General features: G+C 36.7%; 1 protein-coding gene across 4 annotated transcripts in view; it reads left to right on the top strand.

Annotated features, from left to right (window-relative positions):
• Window positions 1–24,692, top strand: part of Zranb3 (zinc finger RANBP2-type containing 3) — a 210,834-nt gene that overhangs the window by 151,015 nt on the left and 35,127 nt on the right. For all 4 annotated transcript variants that reach the window (XM_042683551.1, XM_042683549.1, XM_042683550.1 and 1 more), the window contains 4 exons: window positions 7,342–7,461; window positions 10,758–10,877; window positions 14,836–15,015; window positions 16,182–16,334. In XM_042683551.1, the coding sequence (XP_042539485.1) occupies window positions 7,342–7,461; window positions 10,758–10,877; window positions 14,836–15,015; window positions 16,182–16,334 (573 nt within the window). The remainder of the gene's footprint in view (window positions 1–7,341; window positions 7,462–10,757; window positions 10,878–14,835; window positions 15,016–16,181; window positions 16,335–24,692) is intronic.

Below are 24,692 nucleotides of genomic sequence, written 5' to 3'. Positions count from 1 at the left end.
CATATGTGCACGCGCGCGCGCGTGTGTGTGTGTGTGTGTGTGTGTGTGTGTGTGTATACATGCCAGTTGTGGGGCTTGAACTCAGGGCCTATGCACTGTCCTTTTGCTGTTTTGCTCAAGGCTAGTGCTCTACCACTTGAGCCACAGCTCCACTTTGGATTTTTTTGGTGGTTAATTGGAGATAAGAGTCTAACAGACTTTCCTGCTCTAGGAGGCTTTGTACCAAGATCCTCAGATCTCAGTCCTTTAGTAGCTCTCCTAGCCTTAGTAGCTAGGATTAGAAATGTGAGTCACTGGTGCTTGGCTTCGTGTTTTGTGTCTGCCCATCTTGAGCTCAGTGCCCTGGTGCTCAAGGTGAACTCTTAACATTTGAGCCACAGCTCCACTTCCAGCTTTTTGGTCATTAATTTGAATTAAAAGTTTCATGGGACTTCCTAACTTGGCTGGCTTTGAACTGTGATCCTCAAATCTCAGCCTCCTATGTAGTTAGGATTACAGGTAATGAGCTACCTTCCTCTGGTTTAATGTTGTTATTAATGCCTCTTCTTAAAATAACACTTCCCTGTTGTCACTGCTATTGATTTTGGTACCTCTTGTCTTGTATATAAGTTCATCTGTTTGGGGGAAGGGAAAGGGAATCACACAAAGGGTGAACCAATGCAATAGCAATACTCACAAGACCCTATATTAGAAATGAACTTTACAAGGTATGGGGAGGGGAGTCAAAGGGAGAGAACAAGAGAGAGGGTAAAAATGTTTGACAAGAAACATACTCCTTACTTATGTAACTGTAACCCCTCGGTACATCATTTACAATAAAATAAGAAATAAAATATTTCTTAATAAAAAATAACAAGAAGAAGCAATATATAATAAGATATGAACAAAGTAACTGGACCTAAAATAATGTTAACAGTACAGAGTTAATAAAGACTCTGAGATACTTAGAAGATTTACATTTTTTCTTCTAAATATTTTTTAAATTTTGTAATATTTATTGTGCATACGGTAGATGAAAATAAGCAGATACTTCAGATTTAGGATCAGCATAATACATGCCTAGGAAATAAAACAGATGTAAGTGCTATGGTTGATTTAGCCAACTTCAGTTATTTGGGGCACATTACAATAGCATCTCAATTTTGGGAAAAACCATTTTAAAGGAAATGCCAGTTTTCCATGAAAATGATTAAACCCAACTCATAATTTTAAAATGTCCTGTCACTTTGGGGGTGGTTGTATTCCTCAGTGTCTTTGCATAAGGCAAACTGAACATCTTCCCATTATGCACAAAGTATGTTTTTTAGTTAATTGCCTTAGCAGTTTAGCAGGTGGAATCTTATTTATAAAATGCAGTGAGGTAGAATGAGGCCACTATGATATTCCTTGTTACACAGGCTGGGGAGGAGATGAGATGTTACAATGCCTCTGTGTTCTGTTGTTGAGGAAAATCTCTGGTTCTGAACCAGTGATAGTCTTCTCCTTACTCTTTAGTAGGAGCTCATCAGCAATAATCAATAAAGTGCAGACAAAATAAAAATATTTTAGAGGAGGAAAGATATATTGGCTGTAGTAAGCCATTTATGGAAGGAGGCTGAGGCTATGGCTCAAGTGTAAAGGGCGTCCCTAATGTGTGAGGCACTAGGTTCAACCCCAGTGCCACCAAATAAGGAAGAGAGGTAAGGAAAGAGGGAAAATTGATTCATAAAACAACATAGAAAACATTATGCTAAGCTAAGGAAGGAAGGAAAAGAAAAGAAAATCCTATGGTTGTGGTCTGTAAACGTGACTCACAAGGTAGAGTGAACTCAAGGCCTTGAATTCAGACTATACATTCTGTCTGATTCTCTTTGTATCAAATGTACAAAAATAGTCAAATTCATAGAGACAGTTTCTTTACCTAGGACTATGGGTAGAGAGGTGCATAGGGGTCGGAGTGGATTCTTTTTTTGAATAATAAAAATGTAAATTAATTGTGGTGATGAAAGCCAATGAGTTGTTCATTAAAAAGTGAATATTATGGAATGTGAATTGTATCTCAGTAAAGCCATTTTTAAAAGAGACAGAGAACCTAGATTCATTTGTTTTTCTCCTCTGGTTGCTCCTAAATCACTGCTTTCTCCCATTGTCAGGTATCAGGTGCAGACTATGCAGTACCAAGCGAAGAAAAAGGCTTCTAGAATTGCTTTACAGATGAGGATATTTTTTGAAGCCTAGAAGCATACCTCTCACCTGTCTTTGTGTGTGTGTATGTGTGTGTGTGTTATCTTAGCTGCAAGTTGTTGCTGTTAAAGAAAATATATTCTGATACTTGTTAGAACACTAAGGAAGATGTTATTTAAGATTTTACATTGTGGGTTACCTCTACTGTAATAGAGAAGAAAAGTTAGACACAATTCCAAATCTAACAGATGTTTGAGATACATAGCCATTGGGTAGATTAAAGAGGTTAGTGGATGAAAAAAAATTACTAAAAAGACATGTCAAGGGTGAGAGAATTCTTGTGAAGCTGACAGAATAATACTAATAATGCGGGGCTGGGAAGTTGGCTCAGTGGTAGAGCACTTGTCTTGCATACATGAGGCCCTGAGTTTGATTCCTCAGCACCACATAAGCAAGGAAAAAAAGCCGGAAGTGGTGCTGTGGCTCAAGTGTTAGAGCACTAGCCTTGAGCTGAAGAGCTGAGGGACAGTGCCCAGGCCCAGAGTTCAGGCCCCACAACCAGACCCAATTAAAAAAAAAAATACTAATACTGCTAATGGCTTGCATATCAAAAGTAGTGTATGAAGAACTTGGTCACATATAAAGGGTGATCACATAATAACAATGAGGGTTTCTTAGGAAATTGACTTACCAAGGTCTTGGCTGAGACTGAGTGGTACAAGCAACTTGTACAATCAGTATAATCAAGACGCTGATCATTATCAGGACCTGTCATTATACATACTGTGTCTTTAAGGTAATTATCTTGAGATGACTTAAATCTAACAGTACAGTGACAATTATTTTTTACAGTGACAATTTTAAGTAGAGTAAATCAAAGTAGTTAAAAGGCAACAGCGTACAAACTCTAACTTCAGAACTTAAGAAAATCCTAAAATTCTTTTGTTGGTACTCTTAAACACATTTGACATCAGAAATGATAGATAAATTGTGAAGTTAGTCCCAAGAGCCTGTATAGCCAATAGTGCAATTGAAATTTATAATATTCATCATAACTCTGAACCTTTCTAAGATAGTGATTTGAAGGGAGAGGAAGTATAGACCCTGAGCTAAGTATATGATGGGGAGTGGGCGATATGCCCTCCCCTAAGGAAGGGATTTTGGCAGAAATAGCTTACTTGGGAAGAGGAAGAAGAATGCCTTTGAAACTAAAGGTTCAGCAATCATATAATTTGTAAATCTGCTCTGGATAGTAATGAATGTTCCTTTCAAATACTCCAACTTGATGTGTACTTTTGAAAGGCTTATCACAGTAACTATAGCTCTTTAGGCAAACAGGCACGTTATTAAAGTGATTCTGTTACCATGACAACATAATCCAGAATTTATAGCTCCTTGTTTTGGGAGGGCTTCATTTCTGCTCTCTGAGGCACTGAAATCCAAGGCTAAAGTTCTTAACAGCCTCCACTCTCATTGTGTGGTAAATTTCTGTTGTTCAAAAAACTTAGACATGCAAAATGTAGCTTGCAGAATAAATCGTGGCACTTTGCAGTCAATGTGCATGGGTTTTAAATAAGTGGTTTTCAATTCTGACATACTCCACTTTAAAAAATTACCAGTGCTATGTACTGTCATACTTTAACAACCAGAAAATCTCCCCCCCCCCCCCCATAACAGTTTTTTAATCTTGTTTTCCAGTGGCACTTGTAAAAGACTGGTTTTTGTAAAAGACTGGTTTTTGTTTTGTTTTGTTTTAGTTTTGAGTTTTTGGTTTTTGGTTTTTGTTTTGCTAGTCCTGGGGCTTGAGCTCAGAGCCTGGGTACTGTCCTTGAGCTTCTTTGTGCTCAAGGTTAGTGCTCTACCACTTGAGCCAAAGCAACACTTCCGGCTCTTTCCGAGTAGTTTATTGGAGATAGGAGTCTCACGGACTTTTCTCCTGGGCTGGCTTCAAACCACAATCCTCAGATCTCAGTCTCCTGTGTATCTAGGAGTGAGTAACTAGGAGTAGCTCTAATAGGAGTAGTTTTTAGTAGGAGTAGTTTTGGTATTTAACTCAAGTCTTTTAACACCATACTTAAATGACTTCTTAGTTTGTATTACTACTTGCTTTGTAATTTTAGCTATCAGCTATTGATTGCTCGATATGAAAACAATAAAAAATTAATTTAGATATTTGCCCCATCTCATCATATACGCATACCCACCCAGGCTCCATCACAGTGATATTTACTAATTTTATACCAACTTACACTTTTTAGTTTGTTCAGCATTCACTATGAATAGTATTAACTATATATTCACCCTTGTTCAAAATATTTGCAAGTAAACTATGTGAAATACATATTCTTTTCATATATTTCTTTTAGTTGTACAAAAGAGTTGCCATTTAACAAAGTAGTTTATGAATACAGTATATCAGATCAATGTCACCCTTCAGCATTCTCTCACATGGATTTTTTTTAACCATGTAGAATTTCAATACATTATATAATGTCTCAGTATGTGTAAATGCATTTAGCTCCTCAAACATTACCATTTCTTTTTGTTGTTGTTGTTGTTGTTGTTTTTGGGTCCGGTTGTGGGTCCTGAACTCTGGGCCTGGGCGCTGTCCCTCAGCTCTTCAGCTCAAGGCTAGCGCTCTACCACTTGAGCCACAGTGCCACTTCCGGCTTTTTTCTTTTTGCTTATGTGGTACTGAGGAATCGAACCCAGGGCCTCATGCGTGTAAGGCAAGCGCTCTACCACTGAGCCACCTTCCCAGCCCCACATTACCATTTCTTTATGGTGAAAACATTCAAAAATTCTTTTGTAGCTTTTTGAAATATATGGTGCACTATCACTATCTGTAGCCAGCCCTCTGCAAGAAGGCACCAGAATGCCTTCTAACAAACTTCTTACCCATTTATTACATTTTCTGTCTTCCACAACTCATTTTCCTTGGAGGTTGTAGTTAGGATTGCCTTCTGTTTCTTCTTTTTCTTTTTCTTCTTATGCTTAGTTGTCTGTGTTACTGCCACTAATTCATCTTCAAAGTATCCTAGTTATTTAATCTCATCTTGCTATCTTTAAATATTAGGTGTTAGGTTAATTTCATCTTCTAAGGGAAATTTTCCATGGAGCCCCTGAACAACTCTGATCTAGACTGTTCTCAGGACTGCTACACAGCACTCACTAGAGATTGTATTTATTTCTCCCCTGTGCTGAATCATCTCTTTCCTTGATATTTTATTTTTTCTTGGTTTACTCCCCTATATTTCTGGACTTTCTCCAGTAGCTTCCCAAGAAAGAATACACTAGAAATAAATTGTTTGAGTCACATGTTTAAAACTGTATTTTTATACCTTATTTCTAATTTGTCTGAATATAAAATTCTTAGGAGTCATTTTGTCTAAGAATTTCTACTACTGTTGCTGAGAAATTTAATTCAATTTTTGTTGTTGTTTTATTTGTTTATGACAAGGTCTCAGTATGTAGCTCCCTAGCCTCAAACTTATGTTAATCTCAGATTCTAGGCATGCACCACCATAAACAGATTTATTTCCTTTTTTAAAAGTTTTTTTTCTTCTTTAATACTGGAGCTTGAACTCACTCTCATTTGACTTTTTTGTTCAAGGCTGGCACTCTACCACTTGAACCACACCTCCATCTCTGGCCTTTTGCTATTTAGAGATAAGAATCTCTTCAATTTGTCTTCCCTGGGCTAGCTTCGAACCACTATCAAGTCTATATAGCTAGGATTACACGTGTGAGCCACTATCACTTGGCTCATACCTGTTTCTTATTAAAATAATAAATAAAAACTTGCTAAGCCACAAACTTCAGTCCCAGACTGCTGATTCTTTTACAATTTTTTTTTTTGTACTGTTCCTGAGTTTGAATTAAGGCCCCTGGGTACTGTCCCTGAGCTTTTGTGCTCAACGCTAGTACTCTACCCTTTGAGCCACAGCTTCACCTCTGGCTTTCTGATGATTAATTGGATATAAGTCTCACAGACTTTCCTGTGTAGGCTGGCTTTGAACCTCAATCCTCAGATCTCATTCTCCTGAGTAGATAGGATTATAAATGTGACCCACTGGTACCCAGCTGATTTGTTGTTGTTGTTGTTGTTGTTGTTGTTGTTGTTGTTGTTGTTATTAGACATGAGGCTTGAACTCAGGACCTGAGCATTGTCCTTGCTCTTTTTGCTCAAGGCTAGCTAGTGCTCTTTGAGCCACAGCACCACTTTTGGTTTTCTGATGGTTAATTCAAGAGAAGAGTCTCACAGACTTTCCTGCCTGGGCTAGCTTTAAACCATGATCCTCAAATCTCAGCCTTCTAAGTAGTAGATCCAGGTGTGATCCATCAGTACCCTGCTGATTTTTTTTTTAACCTTCCATTTTCTCCTTAACTATCTTATGCTTTGTTTTCTATTGAAAGTCATCTTCTAAACAAAAAACTTGATAATACCTTGTTTGAATATCCCTTTCCAGGGAAACTTTGTTTTACTTCTCATTTACTCCCCCTCTGTTGTAATTTGTCAGTGGGCTTTATGGGAGTGATTGGATAATGAGAGGGTCTAACTTAATCCATTGATTAATTCCTTATTGTGTTTATAATTTTGTTTTGTTTTTATTGTAGTACTGGGGATTGAATGAACTGCCTTGTATATTCTAGGCAAGTGCTTTCCCTTGCATTTGTAATTAACACCTAGAAGTGGTAGGAATTAGGAGGTGGGGCCTAGTTAGAGGAAGCTGGTCACTGAGGGCTTGCCTTGAATAAGTATACCACTTTGCTCTCCTGCTTCCTGGCCGTTACAAAATCAGCAGCCTCTTGTCCCATATGCTTCTTGCCACCTGATGTTTTTCTATCCCACCTCTGCCAGAAATAACAGAGCCAAGTAACTGTGGACGGAAATATCTGAAATGGAGCCAAAGTATATCTTTTCTCTTTAAAGTTGATTTCTTCCAAGTATTTTTTTTACAGTGATAAAAAAAAGTAAAATGCCTTCTTGTCCTCCTTTTCTACATGCTTCTACTTCCTTAGGCTGGCTAGTGGAAAAAGCAGCTAAAAGTTCACAGAGACATACTGTTGTTCATAGAGACTGAGTGCTTTTGCGACATTTCTCTTGCTTTACTAAAAGTGATATGATTTTTAATGAAAATGTTATGACATTAACAAATTTTAACTTTTAATATTTAGGCAGGTGCGGTAAAGGATTATATTAAAATGATGCTTCAGAATGATTCACTTAAATTTCTGATTTTTGCTCACCACTTAAGTATGCTCCAAGCTTGCACAGAAGCAGTCATTGAGAACAAGGTACTTTAACATTTTTCTATCAAATAATATTTAGAATGTAAATTTTTTTCTATGCTGGACATCACTTAAAGTGTTATACCTTAGGCAGGAATTTTTGCCTTCTTTAGATGATATCTTAAGTTTTCATTTATTTGTTTTAATAGTATTGGGGTAGTATTTAGTAGTCTTGTACTTCTAGGAATGTGATCTACTACTATGAAATATTTTCTTGCAAATTTTAGGGGCTGGGCAGGTGGCTCAGTGGTAGAGCGCTTGCCTTGCATGCATGAGGCCCTGGGTTCAATTCCCCAGCACCACATAAGCAAAAAAAAAAAAAAGCCGGAAGTGGTGCTGTGGCTCAAGTGGTAGAGCGCTAGCCTTGAGCTGAAGAGCTGAGGGACAGCTCCCAGACTCAGAGTTCAGGCCCCACGACCGGACCCAAAAAAACAAAAAAAAAAAAAAGCAAATTTTAGCATTGTATTATTATGATGATGTGCTATTTTCTGTTTTTACTACCTTTAACATTGTCCTTTGTTCAGTCCATTTAAATTATCAATAGGCTATCTTGATAGCCATAATGGCAATTCCTTGGGCATGTTATCTGAGACTGGTACTTTGTGGCTTTTTTAGAGGGAAGAATAAATTCAGGCATTAATAATGCCCCACTGCAGTCATACTTTCTAAACTCTCAGGCAATATCCTCTATAGAAAACGATTGTTAGAGTTTGTAAAGATTGCTTTGCATTGTATAGCCCACATCATTTATCAAGTTAGCTACACCAAATTAGTTTACCTTACTGCATTTTCTTAAATCTACCTTTATTTCCAATAATCATAACAGTAACAGCATTATTCTCTTTTTTTTCTTGTTATCTGTAAATGCTGAGGGCTTCTGAGAGATACCGTCAATTATTAAAAACCAAGAATAAACTAATGTTTTTTAAAAACTTGTGTACATGTTAAGCATTAGCAAATATGTTTATTACCATTAAAGAAGCAATTCTAGTAATTAATTAATTGCAATTAATTGTTAATCATTTTAAGATGTCAAAGCATCTTATTGAGTTATAAAGACAGCAGTGTGTATTTTTTAAAAAGGCTAAAAAGAACTTAAATCTCAACTTCATATAAGTCCTCAGTTTCAAACAGTGTCATTCAAAAATGCACTTCCATGGAAAAACATCCTTGAATACTTGAGACATGAACATTCACTTTAAAAAAGAATATACAATTATAACTCAAAGCATTGGATATTATACAATATATGTAAACCATCAACTGAAGAAGAGTTAATTATCCTTATATAAATAATTCTAAGTGATAGAGCAATAAAATCAGATTCATAATATCTTCCTCATTCTCATTCTAAATTACTGTAAAACTACTGGAATCTATTTTGAGCACAGTACCCAGTAATCTCTCTTTTTCCCACACTCATTTTAATGATATGTTTAGAGTTTTATTTAGAATTACTTTAAAATATTGGTAACCCTGGGATGAGAAGTTTCTCCCAAACTTTCGCTACTGTTACCATCTATTTTTCTTTCAAAGACTTTCACAGGATTTTACAGTCTTCCATAATGAATATTAACTAGCTCCTTGGTCATATTATATTTGACTTGCGAAGGTAGAAAATCATTCCATTTAATGATTCACTTGGGTATTCTTTTTTGCTGTTTCTATCTTTTGTTACTATAAAGGTGGTATATAAAGGGGTTACAGCATCATAAGTCAGGTATGGGTATTCTTTTTTAAAGTGAATGTTCATGTCTCAAGTATTTAAGGATGTTTTTCCATGGAAGTGCATTTTTGAATGAGACTGTTTGAAACTTAGGACTTACACTTTTATGAAGTTGAGATTTAAGTTCTTTTTAGCTTTTTTAAAAATACACACTGCTGTCTTTATAACTCAAACTATTCTTAAACACAACACTGTTCAGCTTAATACTTAATGTTTCTCGCCTTTTTAAAGAGGTGTTACTGTATGATTTCCCACCTCAGTGGAGGTGACCATATCACATATTTGTTTTACATTTCATGATATGGAAAAAGAAAATCCAATGGTAGGTTAAGAGTGATACTTTCCCAATTAGTATTTTAGAAATACATGTACTAGCCAGGAGCTGGTGGTTCGTGCCTATAATCCTAGCTCCTCAGCTAGCTAGGAGTGAGAGGGGAAGAAAAACAACACTTAGGGACAGTGCCCAGGCCCTGAGTTCAAGACTGGCACAAAATAATAATAACAACAATAATATAATTTTTTGTTTTATTTGTTTGTGTGTGTGTGTGTGTGTGTGTGTGTGTGTCTGTCAGTCCTGGAGCTTGAACTCAAGGCCTAGACACTGTCCCTGAGCTTTTTTGTTTAAGGCTAGCACTCTACCACTTGAGCCACAGTTCTACATCTGGCTTTTTGGTGGTTAATTGGAGATAAGAGTCTCCTGGTCTTTTCTGCTTGGACTTGCTTCAAACCATGATCCTCATATCTCAGCCTCCTGAGTACCTAGGATAGGCATGAACCACAAGGGCCCAACTTTTGCTTTATTTTTACTTTGGAATTACTGCTTTTATAACATTAAATTAATGGTTATTTTGATCCCGTTATTTCAAAGTTCCATGCTTAATTTACATAGGACTTTGTTGAAGAAAGCAGTAGCTTTATTCAAAAAAGTTTTGTGGTTTTTCTGCCATATATTCATTGCTTTTGGCATTGGTGGTATAAAGACGAATTAAGGAGGGTATGTAATCCTACGTACTCAGAAGGCTGAAATTTGAGGATCATGGTCCAAAGCCAGACTCCCCAGGAAAGCCCATGAAACTCTTACCTACAATTAACCACCAAGAAATCAGAAGTGGAGCTGTGCTTAAGTGGTAGAGCACTAGCTTGAACAAAAATCTCAGGGACAGTGCCAGGCCCAGAGAGTTCAAGCCCCAGGACTGACACACACACACACACACACACACACACACACACACACACACACACACACACACACACACACACACACACACACACACACACACACACACACACACACACACACACACACACACACACACACACACACACACACACACACACACACACCAAAAAAAAAAAAAAGCAGAATTATTCATAGACCTAGCCTCAAGTAGTTTAAATGTTGAAAAAAATAATAAGTTATTATAAGAAACTTCGTTAAAATTCTTTTTACAGAACATTGGCTGCCCTGTTAAACAATTTTTATTTTTATAGGACCATAAATATAAGCTTTAAAATTTATGAAATAAGATGGTCCATGGAGCTTGTTCTGATTTTGTCTTTCCCTTGCTGATGCTAGGCTCGTTACATTAGGATAGATGGAAGCGTTCCATCTTCAGAAAGAATCCATCTGGTTAATCAGTTTCAAAAGGATCCTAATACTCGTGTGGCTATCCTGAGCATTCAGGCTGCTGGCCAGGTAAGAAATTTCATGTCTTGAGTTCATAAGAAAATGTCATTGAATAATTTTTAAAAAAACCATAATCTGGGCTGGGAAGGTAGCTCAGCGGTAGAGTGCATGCCTTGCAAGCATGAGGCCCTGGGTTCGATTCCTCAGCACCACATAAACAGAAAATGCTGGAAGTGGCGCTGTGGCTCCAGTGGTAGAGCGCTAGCCTTGAGCTGAAGAGCTGAGGGACAGCGCCCAGACCCAGAGTTCAGGCCCCATGACTGGCAAAAAAAAAAAAAACAACATAATCTCCATTCATAAACTTGTAATTATATATTTAGCTATCTACTGGAACAAATATTCTTTCTATTTTGGTAAAATGCTAGAAAGAGAAAAAAAGCCTCAAAATCGTTATTTCAGATTTTTACTAAATTTTCAAAGATTTTCTCAGAGTTATATAGTTAATTTGATTGTGCCTTTTAAGTTTATGGGGAATTTTTGCATGCCTTTGTAATATGGCTGATTTTACCTGGTTGTGTTTCATTGGGGTCTGTAAGACAATGTGGCCCAAGTCTAGAGGAGGAGGGGCAAATCTTCTGCCTCAGAACTTGTTACAGACTGCCCCTGGTTCCTCCCTTAACATGATGGTTTCCTGCAAGTAAGTAAATGCTCAAATAAGAGTGACTGAAATATGCAAAGTTTCATTCCTTCATGCAGGTAGTCAAAATCAAGCACAATAGTTCCACAAAGCCCTTAGGACCATGTTCATGGTAGTTTCTGCTTTCCTCTCAAAGCAATTATCTCTTCTATAAGAGGATTCTTGAGGTCCTCTCTTTTATCTGCAGCCCAGGCAACTGATTGAAGAGGAAAGCACTCTGTGCTTACTCTGGCCATAACTGTACCTAACAAGGGAAACTAACCATTTTTTCTGGGTAGTTCTCCTAAAACTCAAGGGTTGTGTTATGTTACAAAAGAATGAGAGATAAGTATAATTTAGTTAAAACAATGACAGACTTAATCATACTATGTAACAGTAGATCTCTGGACTTTTTTTGTTGTTGTTGGTCGTGGGGCTGGGTGCTATCACTGAGTCTTCAGCTCAAGGCAAGCACTCTACCACTTGAGCCACAGCACCACTTCTGGTTTTCTGGTCCTTAATTGGAGATCCTTAATTGAAGATAAGAGGCTCATGGACTTTCCTGCCGGGGCTGGCTTTGAACCATGACCCTCAGATCTCAGCCTCCTGAGTAGCTGATTACAAGGCATGAGCCACCAGCACCTGTCTTATTCTAAAATATTTTAATGTATGTGTCTTAAGCCAGGACATTTACCAGAGGGAAAAGCAATTAAACAAAATTCTACTGTATCAATCTGGTATATGCCAAAGATCTACTTTTATTCAGTTAACTGATATATACAAAATTGTCTGTATAGGGAAATTGTGAAAATGAAAATTTCACCAAGACTTCTAACCTTTCATGTTAAATTTTACTTCTAGAAAAATGAGTTCTTTATCTGTTAAAATATTCCAGATAAAGAATATCATCAAGGAGGGACTGGGAATATGGCTTAGTGGTAGAGTGCTTGCCTAGCAAGCATGAAACTCTGGATTCAATTCCTCATAAACAGAAAAGGCTGGAAGTGGTGCTGTGGTTCAAATGGCAGATCACTAGTCTTGAGCAAAAGAAGGTCAGAGACAGTTCCAGGCCCTGAGTTTAAGCTTCAGGACTGGCAAAAAAAAAAAAAAAAAAAAAGAATATCATCAAGGAGAACTTCAAAATGGAGTACTCATATCAGGGGAGGTGATAAGCAAAAGAAAACTTGACGAGAGGCTAGGCTATTAAAAATTAAAAATATAATTTAAAATGACTATTGGAATTAGGGTTGTACAGAGATCTTCCATTTTATTCAAGGCTATATTCCTAAAGACCTTATATCATTTAAGATGCATCTACGTGAAGATAGATATCTTTACAAGAATAATATAAAGTGGGAAGAGCTCTGTTCTTGATGCTTATGAATTTTACATTATAGTTTAGCAGCTTCTTAGACTGATCTTAATCTTGCCAGAATACTTAACCTTTATTTTTATGTAGTGATACAATGTTTTTCCAAGCTAAAAGGTATCTTTTTAAATACCACTGCTTACTTATTCAGCATTATCTCTATGACACAGTTTAACATTGTGTTTGTTTAGCTCTATCCATGTTTGTATTACTCCTAGCCTATTTTATGAAGTGACTAATTTTTAAATGACTTTCAGCTTGACAAATATGCTTCTTCTTTTTTTATTTTTTTATTTTTTTGCCAGTCCTGGGGCTTGGACTCAGGGCCTGAACTCTGTCCCTGAACTTCTTTTGCTCTAGGCTAGTGCTCTTCCATTTGAGCCACAGCACCACTTTAGGCTTTTTCTGTTTATTTGGTACTAAGGAATTGAACCCAGGGCTTCAGGTATGCTAGGCAAGCACTCTACCACTAAGCCACATTCCCAGCCCAACTATGCTTGAATGCTAATGTAACCTTGTTGTATGATACAACAAGCCAATTAACATTTATAAAAGTCACTGTTTTGTACCAACGAATTCAGAAAGGTTCTAGTGCATATGAACAATAGCATGAAATAGACTGCAGTCCTAAAAGATGGTAGATTTTCTACCTATATCATCATCACTTATTAACATATGCCCATACCATAAGCATGGTTCACAGTTATCTAATCTACCAGCTATAAAAATCATATATTTTTTTTTAATTTTTTTTTGTTGGTTGTGGGGCTTGAACTCTGGACCTGAACACTGTCCCTCAGCTCCTTAACTCAAGGCGAGCACTCTACCACTTGAGCCACAGTGCCACTTCCAGTTTTCTGAGTGGTTTATTGGAGATAAGAGTCTCACGGACTTTCCTGCCCAGGCTGGCTTTGAACCGTGATCCTCAGATCTCAGCCTCCTGAGTAGCTAGGATTATAAGCATGAGCCACCAGTGCCCAGCAAAATCATATATATATATATATATATATATATACATATATATATATATATTTTTTTTTTTTTTTTTTTTTTTTTTGGGTCCGGTCATGGGGCCTGAACTCTGGGCCTGGGCGCTGTCCTCAGCTCTTTTAGCTCAAGGCTAGCGCTCTACCACTTGAGCCACAGCACCACTTCCGGCTTTTTTCTTTTTGCTTATGTGGTGCTGGGGAATCGAACCCAGGGCCTCATGCATGCAAGGCAAGCGCTCTACCACTGAGCCACCTCTCCAGCCCATATATTTTTGAAACATTCTTATCTAAGTAGACTAGCATTATTTCATACATTGATTGTAGAAGAAAACAATATTTTCATGTCACACTACTTCAAATTTACAGTTGCACTAAATGTAGGTGCACCAAAAATGCAATGACATCAGATAGATAGATAGATAGATAGATAGATAGATAGATAGATAGATAGATAGATAGATAGATAGATATTGAGATATAAAGTAGGAAACTTGAGGTCTTAAGAATCTAACATGAGAAATTGTACGGGAAGGAAATAGAATGACTGGAAACATGATTTTCTTACTTTAAGCACAAGTTTGAGTTAAATAAAGAAAATGTCAATGCTGTCTGCCTAGTTGCTATGGATACCATGTGTTTGAAATTATATTCTCTTTTATAATGTATTTTATTAGATTTTCCAGTGGTAAAGTGGATCCAGCTTTCATCAAAGGATAAAGTGATTTTGTCTATATATATCCATCAACCTGATGTTTGAAATATTGAAGTGCCTATTAAATGTCTTTTTTTTTTAAGTTCACCTAGATAGCTTGCAATATAACCAATCTACATTTGCCTTTCATGAGATAAATCTTGTTTATTTTTCTTAAAATGAATAACTGATTCATTTTTAAGTCCCTTAGAGTTCTCTCCATGTTCAAAAAGACTTTATTATGTATGACTTTTTCATTATATTCTCAATTTATTTGCATCTCAGTTCTTTATTTTAATTAGGGTTTAACATTTACTGCTGCAAGTCATGTTGTATTTGCTGAGCTGTATTGGGACCCTGGACATATAAAACAAGCAGAAGACCGTGCTCACCGAATTGGGCAGTGCAATTCTGTGAATATTCATTACCTCATTGCAAATGGTACTCTAGACACCCTTATGTGGGGAATGTTGAACCGAAAGGTAAAGAAAGCTTGAGTTTCCATGACGTTACCGACATCCTTATTCATACATAATCCAAAGTCTGCTTAAATTAAAGGCCGAGTTTTAATGTTTAGACAAAAGATATTTCATTATACAAAATAATGATACTAGAGCTCAGAAAAGACTTTTCATTAAGTCATACCCTATCTCCTATCCTGTATAGTAAGATAATAAATTTCCATGCCACGTTATTATTTTCCAAGTTCTTCCACTACTTTATTTTTGCTATTTATTTTTCTAGTTGTGTTGGTAGGGATTGAATGCAAGGGCCTCATACATGCTTGCCAAGTGCTCTACCACTGTTTCTACTACTTTAGGGGTCATAAAGATAAGATCAGTTAGCAAGACACCACAATATTTGAAGCTCCAATTCCTTTTTGTAGTCTAAGAATGAGCTTTTTCTAAAAATATGTTTGTTTTTAATTAATATTAAATGAAAATTGTTGCACCTCATCTCCTGAAAAGGTTCTGTTCTCTCAGCTATCTCTTCTCTCCAACCTAGAAAGATGTTTATAGAAAGGATTTGACTAAAGATTCAGGATTTCTGTCCTAGTTAGAGATACTATTAAAAAAAAAAAGCACCATTCCTGGATGGCATATAAAGAGCAGAAAATAACTTCTCACAGTTCTGAAGGATGGAAGTATGATATTAAGGGTATGAGCATGGTCAGGTTTTGGTGAGTGCCTCTTCCCAGTTGCAGACTGCTGATTTCCTACTGTATCCTCATGTGATGGAAAGAGGACAAAAGAAATCTCTGTGATCTTTTATCAGGATACTAACCTCCTTCATAAGGGATCCACCCTCATGACTTCATCACCTTAGTGATTTAGTCACACATCAGTAGTTAAGATTTCAATGTATGAGTTTGGGGACACAAACATTTGTCCTGTTGCAGTATAGTGTAGATACTCAAAATGGCCCTTTATAGGTAGGTTAGATTTTAAAGTATATAAATATTAGGATACAAGTTTTTTATGAGAAAGACAAATAGGTTGTTATTTAGTATAATTATATTATCAAAGTTCATGTTATATTGAAATAATAAGATTTTCTTAGGAGATAGCTTGTGATTTAGATGCACAATTAGTGAATGTCAGCTATAAAGTGAACTGTTATTAAATGCATGTGTTTTGCCATCTTACAGGCTCAGGTCACAGGGAGTACATTAAATGGTAGGAAGGAAAAACTTCAGGCTAAGGAAGATGATAAAGAAAAATGGGATTTTCTGCAGTTTTCTGAAGCATGGACTCCAAATGACAGTTCTGAAGAATTCAAGAAGGAAATTTTGTTCACTCATGTAAGACGATATGACTTATTCTTGACTAGTTTTAAATATACTAAAACTATAACTTTATCATGTATTAATAACAATTCAAGTATTCATGCTCTTGAAAAGGTGACTTTGCTTAAAGCTAGGAAACATTGTAAAAAATTAACATTGAGGGAAGGAGGCCACTGCAGTGACTTATAATTTCTAAGTTTCAGCATTTACTGCTCAGGTCCTTTGACCAGTTAGTTGAATAAAATCTGACAGTCGGAAGACAGCTCTGGGGCTTGAACTTAGGGCCTGATCATTGTCCCTGAACCTCTTTGTGCTCAAGGCTATTGCTCTACCACTTGAGCCACAATACCACTTTCAGGTTTTTCTGAGTACTTATTAGAGATAAGAGTCTCACAGACTTTGCTGCCCAGCTGAGTTTGAATTGCAATTCGCAGATCTCAGCCTCCTGAGTCATTTGGATTACAGGTGTGAGCCACTGGTGTCCAGTTTGAGGTTATCTTTATGACCCTGAAGGTTGGAGAGGGTAGATGAAGTCTGACTCAAAATTCATAAATAATGAAAAGGTTGAGATATTTGATAACATGGCAGATTTTTGTTTGCAAAGTTTTATTTGCAAATTCTGTCATTAACAAGTCACAGTCTCATTAAAGATAGACACTGAACAATGTCCAAAGTATATAAGGAATTTGTACAACTTAATGAAATGCAAAAAACCAAATGAAAGATAAAAGTGGATCAAAGTGTACCTGGTTAGCCAATAGTTCTGTCTTACTGAAAGGAGCCAATGGTAAAGATAACTTTAGAAAATAATCTTATTGTATGGCGCTTTCAAATCATGTGACTATCCTATTAAAACCCTTTACTCAGTGGTTTTATCATTTTATAGGTTTTGGGTTTTTTTAAGTGGTTCTAGGATTTGAACTCAGAGTTCTTACTTTTGCTGAGCAAGTGCTCTGCCAGTTGTGCCAGACCTCCTGGCCATATTTTCTTTAGTCATTTTTTGGAAAAGGTATCAGATTTTTGCCATGATCTCCTACTTACATTGTATTTCTAATATAGCAATACCTCTTTGAGATGTTTGCCTTGTTTTTTTTTTGGTGTTTTTGGGGGGGCCTGGAATGGGCTTGAAATGTAGTCCTCCTGATATGTTTTTCCTGAATAGCTAAAATTATAAGAATTTGCTGCCAACACCTGGTGAATGGTGTTTTTTCCATCATTACCTCTATATTTATTACCTGGCATTTTTCTGTAAAGGAGTTCATTTTCCCTTTCCATTTATTACAATATAAGTTTATTTACTTAAAAAAATTGATTTTCTGGGGTATGGGAAGGTGGCTCAGTGGTAGAGCACTTGCCTTGCATGCATGAAGCCCTGGGTTCAATTACTCAGCACCACATAAGCAGAAAAAGCCAGAAGTAGCACTGTGCCTCAAGTTGTAGAGTGCTCGCCTTGAGCTGAAGAGCTGAAGGAAACGCCCAGGCTGAGGAAATGCCTCAGTCCCAAGACAAACCAAAAAAATTTTTTTTAAATTTTTGTGAACAACTAAAGATTACAGTGAGGGTTACATTCATCTAATTGTCCAGTGCTTCTTTATCAGTCAGGTCTTTCCATTATTCTTCCCCATACTTTCCCCCTTTCTAAAAACAAAGTCAGTGAAGCTGAAGGTTCTTTTATTTTTGTTAATATTTAATGAATTAAAATCCTTCATTTATTTCTTTATAAATTTAGACCTGACCTGTGAAAATTTCTTTAAACTAGTTCTTTTAAACCTATACCCACAATTCTCTGAGTGTTTTCTTGTTTTTTTGGCAAAATATTCCAGCTTCACCTTGAGTTTCTTTGCCTGAGGCATTTCTTTAAGGAGCCCTGATTCCCTTTCCTACAGTATAGTATTTAAAATTGGGGTTCTGTTTATTCTTTTGGGATATAATTGGCTCTAGACTCCTCAATATACAGAGCTGTATATATATATATATGTATGTGTGTATATATATATATATATATCCATATACACACATATACATTTGCATTATCGAGAATGTCTAAACTACATTAATGAAGATTAAATACATTATCAAGAATGATTACATAGTTTATATATACCAATATGATCATATCTGAAAACCATAATGCTATTTTTAAACTGCACAACATATACACATGAATATTCATATTTGTGAATAAGCATATATGTGACAAATCATAAACGTAAGTTGGAATATATGGAAATTTATAAACTTAGTTACCTCTGAGAAGGGAGAATGGTACTAAGGCAGGGTAAATATGTGATGCAACTTTAGTAGAAAGTTTTATTCTCTTATCTTAAAAGAGGATTAGAAGTGATATTCATAGTATTTGTAAATTTGAATGGCACAAATGTTTCTGAATTCCCTACATAATTATATATTTAGTCTCTCAATTCTATCCTTACCTGAAAAATGCTTTTGGAAGCTATACCTAAACTCAGTAAGAAATGTACTAAGAAGTTTATAATTCATCCTGTCTTCTGCTTCCTATCCCTTTTGAGGCAGTATGAAATTTACAAAGAGTTTGATTTTAATTTTGCAAATAATGATCAGAAATTACAGGAACAATTACCCTTTTTCTTATAATGCTAAATTAAAATTTTGATATAAAATTTAATTCCATTATTTTATACAGAATCATGTTAAATTTTTCATATATCTTATTTGGAAAGCTATTACTTTTTTCTCCTAGTAAAAAACTATTCTGGGGCTGGGAAGGTGGCTCAGTGGTAGAGTACTTGCCTGGCATGCCTGAGGCCCTGGGTTCGATTCCTCAGCACCACATAAGCAAAAAGAAAAAAGCCGGAAGTGGTGCTATGGCTCAAGTGGTAGAGCGCTAGCCTTGAGCTGAAGAGCTGAGGGACAGCGCCCAGGCCCAGAGTTCAGGCCCCACGACCGGATCCCCTCCCCCCAAAAAAAAAAACAACTATTCTGTCAAATTGCTAAGATGTTTTTTTTTTTACTTAAAAACTACTTTTTTTAATAGTATTTATTTTGTTTGACAAAGGAGAAATTCTAGGTCTTTAAGATATATATAACTTTGATTGTGACTTTTTCTGTAAGATTCCCAGTTACGTTTGAGTTAATTCCTAAGATAGATACTAAGATTTTGAAATATACTTTGGCATACTTAAATATTTATCATTTTTAAAAATTTATCTTAACGGGGCTGGGAAGTTGGCTCAGTGGTAGAGCGCTTGCCTTGCATGCATGAGGCCCTGGGTTCGATTCCTCAGCACCACATAAGCAAAAAGAAAAAAGCCGGAAGTGGCGCTGTGGCTCAAGTGGTAGAGCGCTAGCCTTGAGCTGAAGAGCTGAGGGACAGCGACCAGGCCCAGAGTTCAGGCCCCACGACCGGACCCCCCCCCCCCCAAAAAAAAAAATTTATCTTAACAAATATATATATATATGTATATCTGTATATTAGGGAAAAAAACCCACCCTTACGGGACTACTCAGGAGAAGAATAAAGGAAAAGGAAAAATAATTTTAAAAAACAAAGAAAGAAAAGTAGAGGGTGAATAATTTTGAAATTGCAACTATATATAAGAAACCATAAAGCCGGGCGCTGGTGGCTCACGCCTGTAATCCTAGCTACTCAGGAGGCTGAGATCTGAGGATCGCGGTTCAAAGCCAGCCCGGGCAGGAGAGACCGTGAGACTCCTATCTCCAATAAACCACCAGAAAACCGGAAGTGGCGCTGTAGCTCAAGTGGTAGAGCGCTCATCTTGAGCTGAAGAGCTGAGGGACAGCGCCCAGGCCCAGAGTTCAAGCCCCATGACCGACAAAAAAAAAAAAAAAAAAGAAACCATAAAAAAATAAAAACCTCAGTGAAAATTGTATATTGATAGGGTCTTGGGAGCAGGGAATGAGAAACAGGTTCTGTTGAGTGGGTGGTACTACTTGGAGGGAGTTGTGCTAACAGAGAGAATGAGAGAGGATGAATATGCTTCTGGTAGATTGGTTACGTGTCTGAAAATAGTATGAACCTCATTGAAATTGTTTTAGGAAGGGAGAGTGAGAGAGGATGAGATTGAAATACATTGTAAACAGGTGTACAAATGTCACATTTAAATCCTCTCCTGTATAACTAATGTATGCTAAATTTAAAAAAAATCCTCCCTACAAAATCAGTTATACTTGTACCTTTCATAGTTTACTTACACAGATTTTCCACTGAATGTCTTTATACACATGCAGTTTGGAACATGTTGGCATCTTAATAGTATACAAATCCTCTTTTGAATTGTTCTGCTTTACTTGTTATTATTTGGTAGTTCTTTGGCTAGTGTGTAAAATATGCTTTGGTTAACATTAGGTGGACATGGTCTTCGGTCTTTTCACCTTCTAGCATCTCTCTTCTCTCTCTTTTTTTTGGTCAGTTGTGGGTTTGAACTAAGGACCTAGGCCCTGTCCCTGAGCTTTTTCTTTCAAGGTTAACGCTCTACCACTTTGAGCCATAGCACTACTTCCAAGTTTCTGATCGTTAATTGGAGATAAGAGTCTCTCAGACTTTCCTGCCCTGATTGGCTTTAAACTGCAATCCTCAGCCTCCTGAGTAGCTAAGATTACAGCCCCCAGAATGCCCAGCTCATTAAAAAAATTATATATATCTATATATATATATATATATATATTATATATTGTTAAGGTGATGAACAGGGGGTTACAGTTACATAAGTAAGGTAATGAGTACATTACCCCTGCCCTTTCTCCTGCTGTAGTGTCTAGTGAATATCATTGTTGCATTAGTTCATCCTTTATCCTGCTGTTTCTGATTCCCTTTCTCTTCCACAGATCAGATACACACACATACACACACATATGTCAAAGGGTACAGAAAACTAAAACAAACAAATAGAAATAACTGTAAACAGAACATAATACGAATCTCTTGTTTCTAATTCTTGGAGTTCATTTTGATACACCTCATTATTTATATATGGTCCTATGCACGTAACAATTGGGCTAGTGTGATCCCTTGCTAAGAATATCATAGACATATTCTAGTTATTATAAGTGATGGAAACCATAAGATTTACATTTCTTTGGGCCTGGCTTGCTTCACTTAATATAATTTTTCCAGGTCTTTCCATTTCCTTACACATGGAACGATGTCATTCTTTTTTTTTAAACAATTCTTTTTTCTTTTTTTAAAATTTTATTGTAAAGATGCTGTTCAGAGGGGTCACAGTTACATGAGTAAGACAATAAGTATATTACTTGCCGATCATTGTTACCCTTTCCCTTCCTTGTTGTTGTCCAACTATCCTTTCCCTCCCCCCACCTCCCACACTCCTCCCCACCCCACTCAATCCCCCACCCCACAGTTGTAAAGTTCATTTCCAATATACTGTCCTGTTGGTATACTTGTTGCAATGGGTCATCCTGTGTCCTTGTTTCAGCATTTTGTTATTCCCTTTCTCCTCCCCAGATTAGACATATGTATATATCAAGTACAATGACAACAGGGGATATGCTATAGGGGAAAGAACATACAAAGGAAACAGCAACAAAAAAAAATCACATGGTATATTTAAAACAATAACAATACAGACAGACCTCTTGTGACCATATCTTGAGGTCGATGTCATTCTCTCCGATGGAAGCATAGACCTCCATTGTGCATATAACATTTTCTTGATCCATTCATCTACTGAGGGGAATCTAGGTTGGTTCCGTTTCTTAGCTATGGTAAATAATGCTGCTTCCCTGGTGGTCTAGTGGTTATAATCCAGCTCAATTTTTGTTTTACATGAAATCTTGGTAATGACACAATTCGGGGTAGTAGGGTTACTATGATTCCCATTGATTCTTCTGACCTGTGCTGGCAGCTTCTACCATGAGCAGAGTAAAAATAACCTGCCATGGCAGGCCCTACCACTTCTGCTGCTAGATTTGGAGTGAGAATGAAGCAGCCTCACGTGGGCCCTGGTGTACCTGAAGATCATTGTCCTAGCATGTACAAGGCCCTGGGTTCAGTCCCTAGTATGTCAAGGGTTGGGGATGGGAGAAGTGGAAAAAGAAAAGAAAATTCCATATATTTCAGAGCCAAATCATTGAAATAAAGCTGGGTTCAATTCTATCTGCAGTGTTTGCAGACCAAGTACAAAAAACTGAAGTGATATTTAAGGGAAATCCCTCAAGAATAGATTTGCAAGTATATTAGGAGAGTACTAATTGAAAGTATAGGGTCATACTACAAGATTTTATAGTAATGCAATAAGCAGTGAAAGGGGGAGAGATTGATGCTAGTAGGAAAAGAGTAACTTATGGACAGAGATAAAGAATTCTTTCAGCTTTTGACCTTTTCTGCTTGTCCTAGACATATACTAGTTATTGCAAATAAGGGAAACCATGGGACCTATGTTTCTTTGGGCCTGGCTTACTTCACTTAATAGAATTTTTTCCAAGTCTTTCAATTTCCTAACAAATGGGGTGGTGTCATTCTTTCTGATGGAGGCATAGAATTCCATTGTGTATATATACCACATTTTCTTGATCCATTCATCTACTGAGGGGCATCTGGGTTGGTTCCATATCTTAGCTATGGTAAATAATGCTGCAATAAACATAGTTGTGCTGGTAGCTTGAGTATGATTTTGTTTGTGATCATTTGGGTAAATGCCCAAAAATGGAATTGCTGGGTCATAGGGGAGCTATATAAGATGATGTTAAGTGAAATGAACCCTAATAAAGGGATACAGTGTTTTTTTTCTTCCTTACTATTGTTTTTAATGTACTTATAATGTACTATGTGATTTTTTTTTTGTTACTTTTGTATGTTCTTCCCCCATGGTATAACCCCTGTTTTCACTGTATTTGATTCCTGTGTCCTCTATCTTGTATATATACTTTTCTACTTTGGGAAGGGGAAGGTAAAAAACAAAATGCTTAAATGGGGATACAGGTTGGCCCATTATAACAATGAGATGTACAAGACACTATGTTGAAAACAAACTTTACAACTTGTGGGGGGGAAGGTGGGGAGAGTTAGGGAGGTGGGGAGAGAAGGGATGGGAGGGGAAAAACAAAGGAAGAGGTAACAACGTTGGATAGGAAATGTACTCATTACCTTACTTACGTAACTGTAACCCCTCTGTACACTATTTTTACAATTAAAAAAATGTATTTTTTTTTAAGAAGAATTCTTTCAGGACTTGATGAATTAGAAGTGACTCTAAACTTCACCTGATGTGCCTGAGGCATTTGAAGTTCAGGCCTGGAGTTTAAAGGACAAATTAGGCACATAAGCACTCACTAGATAATATGGGTTAATTCTAGTGATCTGTGCATAATATGACATATTTTACTAGAAATTCAGTTGTATATATTAGAACAGACAGCCATTCACAAAGATGTTTGCATGCCATCATTAGAAATAATTAATGACCTTTTTTTAAACAAATTTGGGTTTTTGGAGTTTTTTTGTTTTTGTTTTTTTAGCTGGGATGAAGTTGGTTTGTTTTATTCTATTTTCTCTGTGCCTCCAGAGAAAAACTAGATATACCTAAGGGTAAATCACTGTATATTTGTTTGGGGTTTGTTTTTGTTTTTGTTTTCCACTACAGAGGGTGGCCTTTTTGGAAAAGCAGTCAGTCATTTCTTTTCTGGGATAATTTAAATGCATTTTTGGTCACTTTGTAGCCTTGGAAAAGACTCTTTGACCTATTTACAAACGTTAATGAGTACTCTTTAGTTGCAGTTCCAATCATCTATCCACTGTTCTTCAGAAGATCAGCATGATGTCCCAATCATCATTTGGGAAACAGAGGTTTATTAATTCTTTTACAAAGAGGAGTTGAATGACATGAGGCAGTAATGGCTTCTGCCAGAGCTGCCCTTGATCAAAGTCAGTTAAACCTGACATCAGTGCTCTTGCTGGTGGCCTGTGCTTTGCTAGAATAGCTCCGGGCTTTGAAATGCTTTATTGTTTTCATGAGTTTTACTGCATTTCCTTTTCCTCTCCTTCAGTTCTAATAGCTAACTTTTAATCCTCTCATCATTGCCAGGGGATTTATTTCAAAATACCAGTAGTTTACACTGGTACAAACAGCAAATAGGTCAGGTCCCTGAGCCTTTGAGATAAAAATAGTATTTTAAGAAATTTGATGTTTTATTTCCAACACTTCTCTCCAAAGGCAATATTTTTCTTCTTCTTCTTTTTTTTTTTGTGTGTGTTTATTTTTAGCCAGTCCTGGGGTTTGAACTCAAGGTCTGAACTTTTGTGTTGATGGCTAGTGTACTACCACGTAAAGCCATAGCTCTACTTCTGGAGTTTTTGGTAGTTAATTAAGGATAAGAGTCTCATGGACTTTCTTGCTAGGTCTGCCTTTGAACCAAGAT

This window comes from Dipodomys spectabilis, unplaced genomic scaffold, assembly GCF_019054845.1.
Source record: "Dipodomys spectabilis isolate Male_0828 unplaced genomic scaffold, ASM1905484v1 ptg000081l, whole genome shotgun sequence".
NCBI classification, from domain to species: Eukaryota; Metazoa; Chordata; class Mammalia; order Rodentia; family Heteromyidae; genus Dipodomys; species Dipodomys spectabilis.
The sequence above is the reverse complement of the archived record's forward strand: the minus strand, read 5'-3'. Positions and strand labels throughout refer to the sequence as shown.